The sequence below is a fragment of the Polypterus senegalus genome, chromosome 15, assembly GCF_016835505.1.
Source record: "Polypterus senegalus isolate Bchr_013 chromosome 15, ASM1683550v1, whole genome shotgun sequence".
Taxonomy (NCBI): domain Eukaryota; kingdom Metazoa; phylum Chordata; class Cladistia; order Polypteriformes; family Polypteridae; genus Polypterus; species Polypterus senegalus.
Window position 1 is genome coordinate 84,417,643 of NC_053168.1, and position 19,693 is coordinate 84,437,335.

General features: G+C 40.3%; 1 protein-coding gene across 1 annotated transcript in view; it reads right to left on the reverse strand.

The window, feature by feature from the left end:
- Positions 1-11,689: 11,689 nt before the first annotated feature.
- The window catches only part of cibar1 (CBY1 interacting BAR domain containing 1), an 86,676-nt gene continuing 78,672 nt past the window's right edge, over positions 11,690-19,693 (reverse strand). The window contains exons 8-9 of the mRNA XM_039736963.1: positions 14,476-14,595; positions 11,690-11,895 (exon numbers count right to left, since the gene is read on the reverse strand). Coding sequence (XP_039592897.1) covers positions 11,794-11,895; positions 14,476-14,595 — 222 coding nt within the window. The 3' untranslated portion in view covers positions 11,690-11,793. The remainder of the gene's footprint in view (positions 11,896-14,475; positions 14,596-19,693) is intronic.

Here is a 19,693-nt window from a genome sequence, read left to right on the forward strand (position 1 = left end):
AGTACAAAAATGGCAAACCTCCTCATTAATTCCCGACCAACAAAATCTGAGCTTGATCCACACTAAAGTTTTTTCGGTTCCTAAATGGCCTCCAAGGAGGTGAGAATGTGCCAATTCACAAACCTACCGCTTGAAAGTCCATGGGATTAACAACAATTTCCAGACCTCCCCCTCATGCTCGCGAACAGATATAATAAGTCATTCTCTGTTACGAAGTGAGGTCCTTGTGGCATGGACTGATGCGTGTATTGGTCATTAACGAGAACAACTGTGTTTTTTGCAAATTTAAGGGAGTCATCATTCCATTGCTCCCTTTTAAAAGAAGCCGGCTTTTCTCTAAATTGAAAATGAACTTGGGAGAGAGGATCTGGGTTTACCTCAAGGGGCGAGATTCGTCCTGAACCATAGATGCGTGTGTGGATGATGTTTCCACCTGCGACGGTCCCGGAGTCTCTCTGTCCTCCTCACGGGCTTCCGTACCTCTCTCTGCCGGCTGAATACATGGTGTGGAGACAGCTTCAGATGAATCATCCTCATCTATAACTAGGCCCAAGTGTGGATCGGGAGTAGTCTGCAGCTCACCGCCTTTATTATTAGACCAGTTCCGCCCCAGAATTACTGGAAAAGGTGAATTGGGGCGGGCCACTACGGGGAATTTTTTTTAGCGATCCTCCTTGAGAAATGAAAACTAGGGAAGATGTATAGGTATGGACTTCGCCGTGAATACATTTAATACTGGTCTTTACTTTCATCCATTGTCGCATATTGGTGATCAACAATGGAAATGTTGCTGCCGGAGTTGAACAATGCGTTGAGTTTGTAACCATTTACTACTACTTGTCCCATATGGGAAACCATCAGGGGATTAGCAAGGGCACACAAACCGCCCTCTGTCTTCCTCCTGCATTCTGCCTTGCTCCCAGATAGGTTATCCGCCAAGAGGGCCGGGGACTTTGGAACAGGCTCTGGTTTATGTGGAAAAGATTTATGGTGTAGGATGTAATCTCTAGGGAATCCACTAGAGGACCATTATGCTCTTCCAGATTTCGAGGCTGGCTTAGGTTTTTTTATGAGCCGTATCAGCTTTTGAATGGAATTCTCCCCAGACCGGCTGGGCAAAGTGCTGGGGAAGCCCTTGTAAAAATATAAAGCAGGCTATTTGCTGCACTATTTGGAATGGGGTTAATTCAAACAGCCTTAGCCATAATGACACCTGTTCCTAGAGGGCCATAGCTTGCCCCCAAACTGATCCCTTAGGATCAAATTTTCAAGTTTTTATTCTCCTTTTCTGCTGGTCTGGGGCTAACCCATTTTTAGCTGGGTCCTTGGTCCCAATGGGCAGCTCAGCTCTCTCGTCTGAGAGAACATAATAAGCCCTTTTTGTTTCATCCCCAGAAACCAGCCTATGTCTGTATGTCTCCTCTACACTCTCCTTCTGGTAGGATACTAGCTCGGGGTTGCAGTTAAGGAGTGGAGCCTGTACCGAGCCTTTCCTGACCACCGAACGAACTCCCCACCAAGAAACCCGGCACGATACTTTCCTATCTGGTTGAAATTTAGGTCCTGTCCCGGTTTCTTAAGGGACAAAATCCTGCTGGCTACGCCAAAGTGATAAAAACACAGACCAGACATCATAAAAAGGTTTGGGGCAGCCACTTGTATAATATCCCTGGCTGCAAAAGGTTTTGAAATTGACAGAGATGTTCACAATACTGAGTCCAAAACAAAACTGATTTCTTGGTGGTAAAATGGTGGCTTTAAAGGCCCATATAGGAAGTGACGTCATAGAAGGGGCTGGACCAGAAGTGACATCATCGACGGGGCCGGAAGTGGCATTAACAAAGGGGCGGGGCAGGAAGTGACATCTTCTGAAGTATCTGAACTTGGCAGGATTTCTTGGGAAAGGTCTGCAGGGAACTAAGAAAGACAGCTAGTGCACCCCACCGCCCCCTGGTCGGATGTGGTATTACTTTAAGCCCTTCAGCTGCCTCCTATTCACACGTGTGTGACACCTGGGATTCAGGAGGATGCCAAGGTGAGGGAACCCTGGGCATCACACCAGTTGTGTAAATGCTCATGACAGAAGCCAGTAATCATGAGGGTACAAGAGGAACAGTTTAATAACTGACAGAATGAATAGACAGTTTTAAAACATGTAATACAGAGTCTAAACAAATAAAAAGAGCAAAGTTTAAAATGAGTTTTGTTTAATTGTAGATGAATCCAAAAGTACTTTTTATAGAATGTAAAATTCAGAAAGACATCCACCAGTGTGTGTCTCTTCACTGGTTACTGTAAATGTGCTGGCAAGCAATGAATTAATAAAGAGTGCAGGTTTAGTAGTCAGAATAGTACTTGTGCGATAATAATTTGTATTAAGAGTTGCTGTATAAAATGCTAACATAACTTTCAAATTTCCCTTTGTTTTGCACTATACAGATTGTCCTCTCCAAGGATAAGCAAAATAGGCAAATTATGAAGTGAAGTTGATAGACCCTCTGCCATAAAGATGAGAGGCAGACTGAATTGAACTTCACCATCACCAAGAAACTACATTTGTTAATCAAAGAACAGAAACAGACAGAGAGAAAGAGGGAGACCATATGGCTCCAAGTCAGTACACATTTGAGAAATGTCAAGATAACGCTACTTTGGATGAACACTTGGTTGAGGGTGAAACAGCAACTTGTCTACACATTTGTAAATGACATCACAAGCATATATTGTGGTGGGAGCATGTGATGAATGCTGCTACTGGATGCTTACTGCTGTTCCTGCTCCCACTCTTTCCACTTTCCACTTCATATCAACAGCATTTGCCCCCTAAACTGCTTCAAAATAATACAATCGCTGTGACTAACCATGGTCCATTAGATCACGTCTGCTTCACCAAGAAGATCAGGGGCTTCTCTTTAAAGTCCACTGAAGATGTCATCTTGGGCCAAAGGTACTTCAGATGAAGATTCCATCTCTCTCTCTTCTCATGGTTTCTTTTTTCAGGGAGATGAAACATTTTGTTGCGGAGCAGGTGAATTCCCTACCTGGCCTCACCTAACATAACACACATAACTTAACACTGAGCTCCAGGCTGATGTTAATGCTTTAAGGGCTGACTTCAAGATACTGCAAAAAGACAACACCTCAGTCAAACCTGTGACTTACACATACTTCAACACTGAAGTGGACCTGCTAAAAGCAAAGCTCACAGAGATGGATGATCTCCAGCTCAACGATAACTTTAGACTAAGAATAGGCCAGGAATGAAACAATGTGCTGGCCTTCCTAAGTCAGCTTTGCCACTGACATTTACAGGTTTTCCTTCATTCCAGCCCTCTGTAGAGAAAGTTGAAAAGTGTTTGGCATAATTACAATGTGATTTATTCATCATCAAGACCGCTATGCATGTTGATGCATGTATGACTGAAGACCTCTCCTTGAAAGGAATTGAAATCTTTCTTTTTTTTTTTTTGATTTTCAGGACTTTAATCCTAAAATGGCAATGATTAGGAAGACAAAAAATAAAAACAACTCACCCTTTTACAAGTCTTTCCAGCTCATGTCAAGCTCCTTATTTGGAGATCAGCAGGCTTTTTGTGACACTTTAGCTGACGTGACTGAAGCTCCTGGACTGGGCTGTTGATGCAATGCTAGTGTCTCCACTTTTAGGACCTCCTGGATAATTCTGTCTCTACTCCAGACTCTTCACAGTTACACTCCTGAGTCATTGCTGTTTATGTTTGTTTTTTTTGAGGATCAACTATCCTGTGATATTCTGGTGACTTTGAAATGGTTTCATTGCTACTATTCCTGTTAACACCTTGTAGAATGTTATCCTGTGTTGTTTGTTCTGTATTGGGTTCTCCACTGCATCATGCTGAAGCATGGTGGTATGTTATTTTCCCTTTTTTTCTTTTTCCCTCTCTGGACTGAGGTGTTCTGAGGCATGTTTGTGGCTCTTTGGGGTTTATTCCCAGGCACCACATGCAAGTTAACTTAATTATCGGGAGTCCTCAGCTTCTTACCCACCTGCTTATAGTCCTTTAGACTAAAGATTGTGAGTTCCTTAGTGCCAGCCATGTCTTTCTGCTAGGAGAAGTCTGCTAGTCAGACTGACAGGGACCCAACAAGTTTGTTTTTTGATTCACAATCTGATTTTTTTCAATGGTTGCGGTGGTGGATATCCAAAACAGGGGGGTTATGGATTTTAAGGGGTTTCATTTGAGGATGGGGATGACTAATCTACATTATGACTTTCTTGAAGTTGTCACCTTAGTGCATTTTTGTATTCTGTATTTGGATGTTTATTACTATTTATGAGCATCTGGCAAGGCTACGGCCATATTTATTGTAGTTGCAAATGCCAACTGCTGGTTATGTGATGATCATCTTGCTCTGCCTTTAAAAAAAGGCAACACAGAATTCTTTTTTGTAGTATTAAATCTGATTAGGAAAAGGAAATGAACAAACATCATCGCTGGAAAGTCAGGGGAAAGTTGCCAATTAATGTAGGTTGTAAGTTCAAACCTGTGTCTGGTTTCTCTTTCCTCCTTGACAAACCTTCCCTTAAACCACTTCCTATTATATTCAGTTGGCTGGTAGATTACATCCTGTGGCCAGAACCATTCCCTCTTCCCTGGCACCTCTCTCCACATGTTCCAGGGTTGTCCTCCTGCTCCTGTTGTCACTCTCCACAATCCATTGTCCTTTAATGTCTCCATCTTCTAGGACCTTTCTTATCTTTTGTCTCTTTCTCATTTTCTCACCCTAAATTGCAATTAATCCCGTTAGAAAACAAGACACGAGTAGGAAGATGGTGCCACCACTTATGTATTTGCTTCCATATAATTTAAATTATTTATTTTTACAAGCATTTTGGTGTAGTATTTCATTAATAACAATTTGATCAGCAAACAAACAGAAATTAAAAGTTTTCTGTGTCGTCTGCTGTCAGATGTATTTGTTGACCATTGGCAATCATTAAAAAAAGCAAGGTACATTTTCATTGTGTTTTATTGCCCTTTATTTATTGGAGGAAAGAAAGCTGTAGCACAATTCCATCACAATATCTAAATTTACTTGTATTCCCTGGGAGACAGTGCCATCTGCTGAATACGGCCTTTCTCCTTCCCAGCCCTGGTCTTTACATTCTGACAATACAGCTGGCCATTAACACTGGCTGCTTATTTAATTCTTAAGTCAAGGAAGACCCCTGAAGAGTCAATGCAATCGAGTGAGTGAATCTATCTACAGCAGAATACTTTTAATCATATCTGGCTTCAAGAAAAAAAAAGTCATAAGCAATGCAAGTCCTTAAGTAATCGCCCTTTTTCTTAGCTATCAACCTGATCATAATTACACTTTTAAGCATTGTGAGGGACTCAAGCGTAGGGAAACCATTACTGAGCTTCAGCCTATGTAGAGTGCATCTGGAAAGTATTCACAGCGCATCACTTTTTCCACATTTTGTTATGTTACAGCCTTATTTCAAAATGGATTAAATTCATTTTTTTCCTCAGAATTCTACACACAACACCCCATAATGACAATGTGAAAAAAGTTTACTTGAGGTTTTTGCAAATTTATTAAAAATAAAAAATCAGAGAAATCACATGTACATAAGTTTTCACAGCCTTTGCTCAATACTTTGTTGATGCACCTTTGGCAGCAATTACAGCCTCAAGTCTTTTTTAATATGTTTCACCCATTCCTCTTTGCAGCACCTCTCAAGCTCCATCAGGTTGGATGGGAAGCGTTGGTGCACAGCCATTTTAAGATCTCTCCAGAGATGTTCAATCGGATTCAAATCTGGGATCTGGCTGGGCCACTCAAGGACATTCACAGAGTTGTCCTGAAGCCACTCCTTTGATATCTTGGCTGTGTGCTTAGGGTCGTTGTCCTGCTGAAAGATGAACCGTCACCCCAGTCTGAGGTCAAGAGCACTTTGGAGCAGGTTTTCATCCAGGATGTCTCTGTACATTGCTGCAGTCATCTTTCCCTTTATCCTGACTAGTCTCCCAGTTCCTGCTGCTGAAAACATCCCCACAGCATGATGCTGCCACCACGTTTCACTGTAGGGATGGTATTGGCCTGGTGATGAGCGGTGCCTGTTTTCCTTCAAATGTGACACCTGGCATTCACACCAAAGAGTTCAATCTTTGTCTCATCAGACCAGAGAATTTTGTTTCTCATGGTCTGAGAGTACTTCAGGTGCCTTTTGGCAAACTCCTGGCGGGCTGCCATGTGCTTTTTACTAAGGAGCGGCTTCCGTCTGGCCACTCTACCATATAGGCCTGATTGGTGGATTGCTGCAGAGATGGTTGTTCTTCTGGAAGTTTCTCCTCTCTCCATAGAGGACCTCTGGAGCTCTGACAGAGTGACCATCGGGTTCTTGGTCACCTCCCTGACTAAGGCCCTTCTCCCCCGCTAGTTCAGTTTAGATGGCCGGCCAGTTCTGGGAAGAGTCTTGGTGGTTTCGAACTTCTTCCACTTACGGATGATAGAGGCCACTGTGCTCATTGGGACCTTCAAAGCAGCAGAAATTTTTCTGCAACCTTCCCCAGATTTGTGCCTCGAGACAATTCTGTCTCGGAGGTCTACAGACAATTCCTTTGACTTCATGCTTGGTTTGTGCTCTGACATGAACTGTGAACTGTGGGATATAGACAGGTGTGTGCCTTTCCAAATTATGTCCAATCAACTGAATTTACCACAGGTGGACTTCAATTAAGCTGCAGAAACAGCTCAAGGATGATCAGGGGAAACAGGATGCACCTGAGCTCAATTTTGAGGCTGTGAATACTTATGTACCGTAGATCCCAGAATACAGGCCGACCCGGTATATTAGCCGAACCCCTTCTCTACCTACTAAATTACATGTATTTGCCGATGACCGGTATTTAAGCCGACCCCCTTCTCCAAGCAAAATTTTCTAAATTTCCTTAAAAGTGTCTCTTCGGGTATATTTATAATGTTTATCTGCGAGAATTTGAGACTGCTGGCATTTTTGATATACAACATAATAATAATAATGTGCATCATTTACCAAAACACCAATCATTTTTCTAATGTACTAACCAAAAAGTTATAAAAAGTGCCAAGCCTACTTCAATTAAGCTAGGAGCATGGCGGCACGCATGGTCGCAGCGGCTCAGGGCTCTCCTTTTCAGTGCACTTTTTTGTTGTTTTTGTACTTTTTTTTTGTCCTTGTTTGTGCACGATCGGTTTGGCGAACATCCGCTACACCATTCAGAACCTTAAGACATCGGTGTCCAGAGCCAGACATCTGTTTCGAGTGTTTTTCATCACACGCACAACATCCAAGACAACATAGCGAGACCAGCGGGCTCTCCGTGGATTGTTATCAGGTCTAGGAGACAACACAGACGGAGGAGGGAAAGAAAGCAGAAGCGGGGCGGCAGATCCGGCGTTATGCTAAAGCTAAAAAACAACCTTACAAGCCCTATACAGAACTTTTTTCTGCACTGAAGGAGCTGCTTTTAATCTCATTGTAGATGCGTATAGTGACAATAAAAGGCATTCTATTCTAGAAACAATTTCATACTGTACTCACCATTTAATTTGACATCTTTGGGCTGCAGTAAGGGAGGAGATATTTCCACACAATGTCCATCTTCGTTTCGATTGTGATCGCTTACTTTTACCTTTTCTTCCTTCCTTAGCAATTATGTGTTTTGCTTGCATGGTCTTAATGAATTATATATATAGGTAAATCACTGCAATGACGGAAATTACATCCACAAACACAAACACGTATCTGGGCTCCGACTGACGCTACTAACGCTCTCGGTTGTTTGTTTACAATCGCGCAAGGGGATACACATGACCGCATCCGCTTTAACGCAAGATGTTGATCGTAAATTAAAACAAAAAATTTTATTTTAAACTTCCCGATAATTTATTATAAATTTTATTAAGAAAATCAACAACTAAAACACTTTTTTGAATAAATTCTTCATTTAATTTAAAGTACTGGCATGCAAAGTTACTTCTTCATCTGAAAGATGGCTCTGTGGTTTCGTCATTATTTACTTCCGTATTCATCGGCAAAACCGGCATTGCGCTGGAAATCTTGAATCTGAAACAATACTCGTTGTATAAACCAACCCCCAAACTCCAAGCCAAAAATCTAGGATGAAATTCTCGGCTTATATAACGGGATCTACGGTACATGTGATTTCTCAGTTTTTTTTATTTTTAATAAATTTGCAAAAACCTCACGTAAACTTTTTCACGTTGTCATTACGGGGTGTTGTGTGTCGAATTCTGAGGAAAAAAATGAATTTATTCTTTTTTGGAATAAGGCTGTAACATGACAAAATGTGGAAAAAGTGATGCGCTGTGAATATTTTCCTGATGCAGTGCACTGTATGTGTGATAAATGATTTTATATTTACATCAGTCTGATATTATCAGCAATGGTCATTCCAGGCAAAAAGTGGCTGCCTGGCCAAAGTCCTCTGTTTTTGTAATCCTGTGACACTGCGTGTATATCACATTCTCATCACACCACTGCAGTTTGATTTCCTTCTTGTCATCAACTATAGGTCATCCCTCTTTATTCAATGTACTGAACTTTACATTGTGGTATAAATATTCAAATCCTTTGCAGGGAATGGCCCCATCCTCTAAGCTGATTTCCTTTTTACTGGCTACAGGAAACTTCTGAGCCTGTATCTTTCCAGACCTAAACCTAAGTTGAGGCTAAGGTTATCAAAATACAGTATATACTGTACAGCAGTTCCTGCAGTATTTCTTTAAGCACAACCTGAAGGTCAAGTTTTACACAAAATCATATTTAATGTTTCACTTCAACAAAGGCCCACAACAACAATAACCTACACAGTCATTTGTGCGTTTGATACAGTGTGGCACAAACACTAATGTGAAACCAATGGCAACTTCTTGAACACTGGAGTATTGGACACTTTACTGACTTCACCAGTGACCTGAAGCTCCACACTTCATCTGCTTTTGTGAGACTGAAATTTCCATTAGTTTTGCCAAAATATTTATATGCCTGAATAAAAATGCCCTCAGTAATAATTCATTCTAGTTGCTGAGAAAAGTGGTTTACCTCTTAAACCAAAAATATTCAAAAAAAAATCAGAGGTCGGCAAACTGCGGATCACAAGCCGCATGCGGTTCTTTGAGTAGTGCATGTGGCTCTTTAAATTAAGATAAGGAATAAAATTTAGATTAAAAATAAATTCACACAAAAATTGAATTCATTATATTATAAAATAAGCACCATTTTCATGCAGCATGTTGGCAGAACCAAAAACAGAACAAAAAATGACTGACGTCTATGTTAGAGTCGATAAGCGCACATCAGTCTCAGCAACTTTGTGATCCAGCGTGAACATACTGGACGAAGAATAAGGAACACCAGTGCAGGATGAAGGATGGGTAGTACACGGATGATATAGGAGGGCTACGTGGTTATTAACCAATCGGTTGCAAATTCCTTAGCCTTGAACTTCAAAATAACTTTCAAAACTCAACTTTTGTATTTAATACTTGGTTGCAGTCTGCATATAACTTAAATGTTACAAGCTTCATCGTGAGCCAGGAAGTTGCTAAGAAAGGAAACATTTTACAGATGGCAAGTACATCAAAAGTTGTTTTATAAATGCATCTAAAGAACTCTTGTGATTTCAGAAACAAAGCACGGTGTAAACCTAAACTTTAAATTAAGTTCATAGACAGGCTGCCGCTGGTGTTTGTAATTTACTGCCTGCCCACATAAGGCCGTCCGTCAGCGGCAATCCAATAGAAACACTGCCGCTAAATATTCACGGGTGAAGGACTGTGCTTATGCAGAGGAAGATGAGATGGTCAGGGTGGTGTTTGGCACAAACTCAGCGAAACTGCGAGAGAAACTTTCAAGCGCCGGGTCTTAGCTAACATTACATACAGCCGTGGACATCACACGAGATGGCACCAGCACAGCTGGGAACCTTCAATACAAGAACACCAAGCGGCTCAGGTGAACTGATGCAGTGCACAGACAAAAAGCAACAGTTCCAAAGAGTGCTGAACGAAAACCGAATTACACAATTGAGAAGGCAGCAAAAAAATATGAAGCGTCTCATACATACAAGCATATTCATAAGTGCAGCTACTGCGGAAACAAAGCACACGGTGGAAAAAGTCAATGTCCCGCTAAAGGAAGACAGTGTAAAAAAAAACCTGTGCATGCAGTGTGTCACATCTCAGATAAAGAGGAAGACGAGCTGTTTATTGATGCAGTAAGAAACAAATCGATGAATGAAACCTCTTATCTTTACAACGATTGACAAACACGGAATGTAACTTGAACACAACACATCGTACAAATACGACCCTGATTGAAAGAAATAATGATAATCAAATCCTTGATGGCAGCAACACTCAATAACACTCACAGAACAATTACTGTATATTGACAATCATGTTACGTTATTTTTAAAATGTTCCCTTTTCTTTTTCATAACTTCTTTAACACACTACTTCTCCACTGCGAATAAATATACAGTATATACCCCGATCTACATACTCTCAAATAGAAAAGCCACATGCCGTGGTGCAATTGTAGAGGCTTTGCCTCTAGCGCCGACATCCGAGGTTCGATTCCCGAGAGGGGATGCACTGAGTATGTACGCGCCTCCGATTCATTTTACCCTCGCATCTCCTTGGTTTGGGACGTATGAAAAAATATGCGGTTAACGCAGAATCATGTTACGTTATTTTTAAAATATTTCCTTTTCTTAACACAAGCACAGCTGAGAAGCTTCGATGCATGTACTCCATAACGCGTTAAAAAAATAACGCATTTAATCACACTTTCAATTCCAAGCAAAGGGGAACTTTTGTCAATGCATGATTTCCTGGTACAACGATTACACTGATGCATACATCACAGCTACAAAAATGTTAGAGTTGGAATAAAGCGCGTTCCTACGACTGATCAGAGGAAAATTTCATTTCAAACGACTACCCGAGCGAAGCCTTGATAAATGCATGGTTTTGTGCACACTGAAAAGCAAGCAAAATTAGATGCATTACAGAAAGCGGACTTTGTGGCTCTTACTGGGGATCATTGGACTTCCGTGACCGTTAGTAATTCTAATTACATCTAATTACAAAATGTTCAATGATCACACTGTTTTAGCCTGATGTACAAAATAATTTTGGCAAAGGTTACTCAGAGTTTAAAGATTAAGTTGGTGAAATTACCTTTTATGTTTCTGCCTTATTGTTTTAAGAAGAAAAACTGCACTTTATGTTGACATTTTGGTTATTATTATTTAAAGACAATACCATTCTGAAAATGTACTTAAAGTACTTAAACTATCACTTTATTTTTAAGTCTGCCCAATTTTAACCAGGGATGATATTTTTGTTTCTGTTTTGAATTCAAATGCAGTTTAAAACTATTTTTTTTCAGAAATTAAAACAGCTTGAGTTTACAATATTCATGTCCATGTCTATTATTTGATTCTGTCACCCACTAAAACCCTTTTAAATTAAAAAAACATTTGCGATTTGGGGCAAATTTACGTGTGCGATTACATACGATTAATCAAGATTAATTCTTACACAACCCATGTGATGCATCTCACAGAGATGCTCCCGGAATAGGTCACAAAATATTCTCCAACATAGCAAACAACTAAAATTAATTCTCAGATGAACATTAAAAACAGAAGTTTATTGGTTTAAAAATAAATGGAAAAACATTTTTCATATATAATTGAAATAATACATCATTAAGGCAGAAAACACTGATATTAACTAATTTTCATCTTCTGTACCATCCAGATCTTCATCTTCCTCCTCTTCCTCATCTTCTAGTTCATCATCATCTTTTTTAAGCGGCCTGCTTACAGTTTGCTGCTGTTAAACCACAAAATGAAGAATCATAAGTATACCAAAGGATTGTATTACTTTTAGGACTTGTATGTACAAGCATACAGTTGAACTGACAGGAGGCATAAACATAAGTACACAAAGTTTCTAAACTGTATATTTTCATTGCAAATCAGTTTAAAATGTAAGCTAAAATATACAGCTATCAATATATTGGGAAAAATATTTGTAATGTTTAAGTGGAAATGCGTATCCTTAACATTCAGTTCACAAACACTCCATCTCTAAAAACACGTCAATTCAAGTATTTGACATTCACAGAAAATGGACAGCAATTCTGTCTCTAACCAGACGTTTCAAATCAACCCTGACAATGTGTATAAGAATGCCATCTGTAGGAAATGAATGTGTACAAAAACAAAACATCAGAATGTATTAGTGTCTCATCCTTTATTTAGGTCATTCAGCAGAGATCATCTATTGGTAGGATGTATCTAACGTAATTGTGAATACTCCTCAAACTTTTGCAAAAGGTACAAAATTTGTTATAAAATTTGTCATAAATGTAATTTCTAAGTGTAGGTGATTATTTTTTATTCAAACATGGCAACAATTTGCTTAGTCAGTGGTGAGTATTCATGGACCCACCATCCTGAACTAGCTAATTGCTGTCTATGTGGAGTTGAAATGTTCTCCCTGAGCCTGTAGATAGAGAGAGAGAGAGAGAGAGAGAGAGAGAGAGAGATAGAGAGAGAGAGATAGAGAGAGAGAGAGAGATAGATAGAGAGAGAGAGAGATAGATAGATAGATAGATAGATAGATAGATAGATAGATACTTTATTAATCCCAAGGGGAAATTCACATAATCCAGCAGCAGTATACTGATACAAAGAAACAATATTAAATTAAATAGTAATAAAATGAAAAAAACTAAAATAAAATTAATGTTCGCATTTACTCCCCCGGGTGGAATTGAAGAGTCGCATAGTGTGGGGGAGGAACGATCTCCTCAGTCTGTCAGTGGAGCAGGACAGTGACAAAAGTCTGTCACTGAAGCTACTCCTCTGTCTGGAGATGACACTGTTAAGTGGATGCAGTGGATTATTCATGATTGACAGGAGTTTGCTTAGTGCCCTTCGCTCTGCCACAGATGTTAAACTGTCCAACTTTAATCCTACAATGGAGCCTGCCTTCTTAACAAGTTTGTCCAGGCGTGAGGCGTCTTTCATCTTTATGCTGCCACCCCAGCACACCACCGCGTAGAAGAGGGCACTCGCCACAACCGTCTGGTAGAACATCTGCAGCATCTTACTGCAGATGTTGAAGGATGCCAACCTTCTCAGAAAGTATAGTCTGCTTTGACCTTTCTTACACAGAGCATCAGTATTGGCAGTCCAGTCCAATTTGTCATCCAGCTGCACTCCCAGATATTTAAAGGTCTGCACCCTCTGATGATCACAGGGTCCATGAGGGGCCTAGGCCTCCTAAAATCCACCACCAGCTCCTTGGTCTTGCTGGTGTTAAGGTGTAAGTGGTTTGAGTCGCACCATTTAACAAAGTCTTTCATTAACTTTCTGTACTCCTCCTCCTGCCCACAATAGTATATGTATATGGTTTTCTCTGGGTACTCCAGTTTTCATTCCACATTCCAGAGATTTCTGGTTTTTGGGTAAACAGGCAATTCTAAAATTTTTGTATCAAACTTGTTGTTGTTGATTCTAACCTTAGTTTCTCATCTCATTTTAACAATGCCACAAAAACTATTTTTTCAACTTTGCAACAGTAAAAGTCAGACACTTTGTCTTTGTGTGTTCCGGAATGAATTTGCTGCCAGCAGACTTAGCTATTGTAATACTCGGTTCACAGTTTTACCAAACAGATTGCAACTAGTGCACAACACACTGATTTCAGCCATAACTGGAAAGACAGATCATGTAACTCATTCTCATGAAACTGCATTGGCCGTCTGTTGCTTTCAGAATTAATTTTAAGGTCCTTTTTCTTGTTTTTGAAGCTTCAAATGGTTTAGATACTGAATATCTTGCAGAACGTGTATCAAAATATATGCCAGATGGCACCCTCCGATCCTTTAAGGCAGGTTTACTAAATGTTTTAAAGGTAATCATAAGGTGTCTGCAGAAGCAGCTTTTTGTCACTGTGCACTAAAAGTGAACCAGCATACCTAAAAGTATTAGAGAAGCTACAGTAGCTCTGTAGATACTTTTAAACAACAGCTAAAACTCACTTGTTTATTTTTGCATTTAACCAATGTTTTCTTGATGTTTTTCGTTTTTATTTTCCTGTTTTAACACTTTGTATTTTTTCCTTCTGTTTTATACACTGAAAATTTCCACTTATTGCTATTTAACTTTTTAAATTTGGTAATTTTCTTAATTCTTTTTTTATAATAATCTCCTTGAGCTGCAAAAGATATGAAAGGTGCTATACAAATAGGATAACAGATATCTTTCATCAACAGGTAGATACTAAAAATTATAATGTAAACTGAAAAATCTTGCTTCTCCTTGTCTATAGATGTTTTCAAGATAAGAAAACAAACAGATTTTGAAACCAGGATGAAGCAAAAAAAATTCCACCAGCTCTTACCTGTAGAGTCCCTGACATAGTCTTTATTGAACCAGTTCTGTTCAATGAAGATCCGGAATTAGCACGAACTATTTCTAAGCGAGACTGGTAGTCTGTAGGCCGCAGCGTACTTCTGAAGACCTGCCAAAACAGTATGAAGGGGTATTATAAATGCATGTCTGCAAACCTTTTGAACTGAAAATACATTAGGCCTCATTTTTTGTGATCAAAACTGTACTGTTAAAAACCTGTTCAATAAAAAGATAAAGAAAAACACCAAACAGAGATGAAAGCTCCCACCATCAAGATCAGCAATTATCCAAAATATAAATGAAATACCCAGAACCTGCATTACCCTCCCACGTTAAAATATAATAAATAACATTTAAAAGAAATTAAAGTCGTCAGATGAGAGAGTAATCAGTCATCGTAAAACTCTTTGAGCAAGTAAAAGTCAATTAACAGGAGAACCTTGGCTAGTTGAACTTCAAATGGCACCATTCAGAAATGTTTTGCTGACAGCCCAGTGGAGAAGTAAAGGGTGCAGACCTTAACTGAAGTGTCACAGAGGAAAGGTCCTGTGCGATTCATAGTCATTAAAGCTTTGCTTGCCTTGGCTGATGTGTTGCAGAATCTATACTGACCTCTAAAAGAGAGCGCAGAAAAAAACAAAAAATGGGCGACTCTCAATTTCTACGCCCTTCTGATTGGCACGTTCATTGCCTGTCTTGGAGTGTTTGGGTTCTTGCCATTGGCTTCCTTCGTCTGTTATGCAGTGTAAGCAGTCATTAAACAAAGCTAAATTATTTCTCCTATGTGATTTCTTACCGCCGTATCACTAAGGGAGAGGTATTGCCTTTGTATATTACATTTCTATAGATTTGGGCTATGTAACAGGCTACAATTACAAAAGAACTCATTCCTAGGGAGCTAATGCTCTCTGCAGGATACAGTCGCAAAAAAATATTTTTTGAAGGGAAAGATGACATTGCCTTCTGGTCGGGGTATCTTTTTATCCAGACTGGACAGAATGAGTTGTTCTTTGCAAAGTAGCCATGGCTGGATGCACCAAGGTAAGCTGAATCTTGAATGATGTTTTGAAACACTTTAGACACCAAGAGCAATCAGTAGTGAGCAAAAGGTGGAAAAGATACAAGCATATGCAGAACTAAGAAGCTATTAGCAGAGTGTGTCACATGACACCCCCCATTTAGGGTTCTAAAGTAAACAGTTTGTAAGCAGTAAATTAAAGTATAAAGAGTCATTATTGATGTGAAAAAATAAAAAGTTAAGAAAATATTTCTTAAATATATATAGATTAACCACATTAGACACAATTGTTCAGCTAAGATATTACAAGAATAATACAATTAAAACGCTGGTGAAATTTTTTTTATTTTATTAACATGGAACATTTTTTGACTATAGTTCTTTTTGCACATGCACTCTGACACAGCCCATAATTAACTCTTATAAATAGCATTTTCTTGATATAACTGAGTTCACATAATATATTAATAAAAATATTACATTCAAATTTGTAAATCCAACTAACAGGCTGTCAGAATCAGACTTCAGAAAACAAAAAGCGAAAAAGTCATTCAGCTCATCTGGAAGGGAGAATCCGGTTTTTGTGGCACAGCTGTTAAGTCTGTGATCCCATGCAGACATTTTTATAGTCAACATGAATCACTACCACCTGTAGTAATAGGTTTGAAGTGTGTAATCTATGAAATTTATTTCAAAGCCATTAATAAGCTAACAGAGTGAAGCTGATAGGGAGAGGCATGACCAAAACAGCAGATGACACTGTCAGGCTATTAAAAGTGTTGATGTTTGCTGAATCAATATACGGCCAGGGTGATCAAGAGACACTGTCTGCAGAAGCCATGAGGGATTAGAACAGGGGAAGGTGTTATCTGGGCACAGTATAGAAATAACACAGACAGCTCAGATGGCAGTTGTCCATACTTGGCAAGGTTCATAATAAATTCTATGAATATGTACATACATACATTGGTGCTTAAAATGATGAGGATCCATCATGAAGCCAGACGCCGACCAATGCTGCCCCCACCCTGCCAGACCGGACTCGTATAGCTATCAGCATATCTCACTGAAGAACTGAATGATGACTGTACAATTCCATTGGCTTCTCTCCAGCCTGTATACTTATGTATAAATGATTACACATTGTATTTTGGGGGGTGGAAGCTACATTTTAAAACAATTTAAATACAAATATATCTTTTTGTGCATTATTCCACTAGTATGATTATTTCCGCCATGATTATGAAAGAGATAGGTAGAAGGCTTGTGTATGTCCTGTCTTAAAAAAAAAGACAATCCCTGAGAGCAAGCACCCCCTACAAGTCAAGTCAAGTCAAGTCAAGTTGGGGAGCATGCACTGGTACAGTAAGGCTGCACCCACTACACAACGAAACAACTCGGGATCTTGGTTGGCAACCCCCCAGGCAGACATGTGGTGCAGTCCCACCCTCCGGGAATGACTCTCTATCTGCTGCAGCCAGGTGTTACGTGGGCAACCCCCTTAACCTGGTCCAGCCACCCGGGTCCCCAACAATGAGGATCTTATGAGTTGGATCACCCACAAGGAAACGCACCACATGGCCATAGTGCCGAAACTGATACTCCCTCACAATGCAGGTAATGTGCCTCATTTGGGACTCCATGAGCAACCGCTCATTCGACACAAAAAGTCAAACCAACGGTACCCAAGGATTTTCCGCAGAGACACAGTACCAAAGGAGTCCAGTCTTCGTCTCAGGTCACTGGATAGCACCCAAGTCTCGCAACCATATAGCAAGACAGGAAGCACCAGGACTCTAAAGACTTGGACCTTCGTCCTTTTGCATAGATATCTGGAGCGCCACACACCCCTTTCCAGCGACCTCATGACATCCCATACTCTCCCAATCTGTCTACTGACTTCATAGTAAGAGTCACCAGAGACATGAATGTCACTGCCAAGGTAAGTAAACCTCTCGACACTCTCTCCACAAACAGACACACTTCTGACGGCTGTGCCCAAGAGGTCATTAAAGGCCTGGATCTTGGTTTTTATCCAGGACACTCGCAAGCCCAGACACTCAGACTCTTCACTCAGTTTCTCGAGCGCCCCGATCAGAGCCTCCATTGACTCCGCAAAGATCACAGCACTGTCAGCAAAGTCAAGAATGTCCATGAATCTTTCTTCACCAACAGATACCCCACAGCCGCTGGACCCCACGACCTCGCCCAACACCCAGTCCATACAAGCACTGAACAGTGTAGGAGGAAGAATACACCCCTGACAAGCCCCAAAATCAACTGGGAAAAATGCAGAGGTTCTTCCTCCACTATGCACAGCACTCACAGTACCAGTATACAGGCCAGCTATGATATCCAGCAACCTCGAGGGGATCTCACAAACCCTCAGGATGACTGGACATACCATCAAAATAATTTTTCAACCAGTTTCTAGTCTGTAACTTTGCCAGTCAGTTTAACTGCTCTCTGTAGCTTGTACCAGGAGATCTTGTAATACTCCAGGTCACTGGTACCTTAAAGGCATCAGCAGGCTCCCACAAGGGCAGATAAACAGTGTTGTTTCCCCAGGGTTTCTAATTGGGTAAGAGCAAACAGTTCTGGTAGGCACACACAAGTCCATATAGAACATGTCACTGAGTCGGAGGATTCATCCAGGTTAGAAGAGGAATTCTTAAAGACAGACCAGTTTGGATTTGTTTTACGGAGTCCAGCACTGGTACTTTCCTTCTCTGCTGGCTTTGCATGCTTTAGTACCCGTTTGTAAACAGACAGTAGAGGCACCAATGTGTGGTCAAATTTGCCAAAGTGTGGACACGGGGTGGACCTATAGGCAACTTTAACTGTGGTGTTGCAGTGACTGAGTGTCTAATTGCCCTTGTGGGGCGGGCTGGTAGAACTTGGGGGAGACCTCCTTGAGGTTTCAGTGGTTGAAATGCACTGAAATGATGTAAATCATTTCTGGGTGTTTGCTCTTGTTTACAAATTGTGTCGCTGAAGCTTCTTGTGGAATATAAATTAATGTGAGCAACACTGAGGAAAACGCTCTTGGCAGGTAAAATGGTCGGCTCTTCAGGTACTCCAAGGCTGGTGAATAGGACTGTAAGATTGCTTGTGCAGCAGGAGCTATTGGAAAAAAAAAAAAAAAAGCATACGCAGCTTCCATTTCTCTCGTTGACGATTGCCATGTTGCAATCCAAACTGTACACAAAGAAGCCCTAAGGTTTAATGGTGCTGAGGCTGAGCCAAATCTCAGTAAAGCAGAAAATCTTGCATTTATGCAATACCCTTTGTAAGCTGATGTATCAAAGTTCATCCAGATTATTCCACTTGAATGGGAAGTTAGCCAGTAGAATGGTGGAGATCAGAGTGCTACAACTATAGTGACTGTACTTGCAAAGATTTACACTTAATTAATCCAAACCAAATTCAAAAACACATTCTAATCTATTCTGTGGTAATTATGTTAGGATATTTCCAGTTGCCCTGGGTGGTGAATATTTAGCTTGAGTTTTAGTTCATAAAAAGAGAATAGAAAGTTATCCTCTTCAGTATTCTGGCTTGAATCTTAACTCACAGAAAAGTGCACAACACTCCCACCACCATACAAATTAGGTTGTTTTGATGGTAGGCATTCTTAAGCTTTCACGGATGTCTTACCAAAGACTCATGAAATCATAATATGGGAAGAAACACTAATATTAGATTTTATTTTCCTTGAATATTACTGCTACACATATTGTAGCATTTTACTGATATATGAACACATACATCAGCTGGACAGGAGATTCTGATGATTCAGTAGATGTATAATTCCTATTATAATACGTTCCTGTGTGCTGACTGGCTCAGCGATGGAGTGCCGAATTCGATTTTGCGGCATTAACCAGGTCAGCATCAACGTGTTTTGCTGTGTAAAGAGTTAACTTTTGTGCTCTTTTGTGTTTATCTGCGTAGTCAAGCCCTTCGTTATGGCTCCAAAACGATCTGCTACTGCTTCAGGGCCCGTGCCCAAGCGCCAATGGAAGATGCTAACGACTGCCAAAAAGGGAAAAGTTTTGGATATGTTGAAGGAAGGGAAAAGCTACACCGCTGTAGGACACCATTACGGCATCAATGAGTCCACAATTCTTTTTATTTAAAAAGGAGGAAAAGAATATAAGATCTACGGCCACAGTGTCCTTTTAACCAG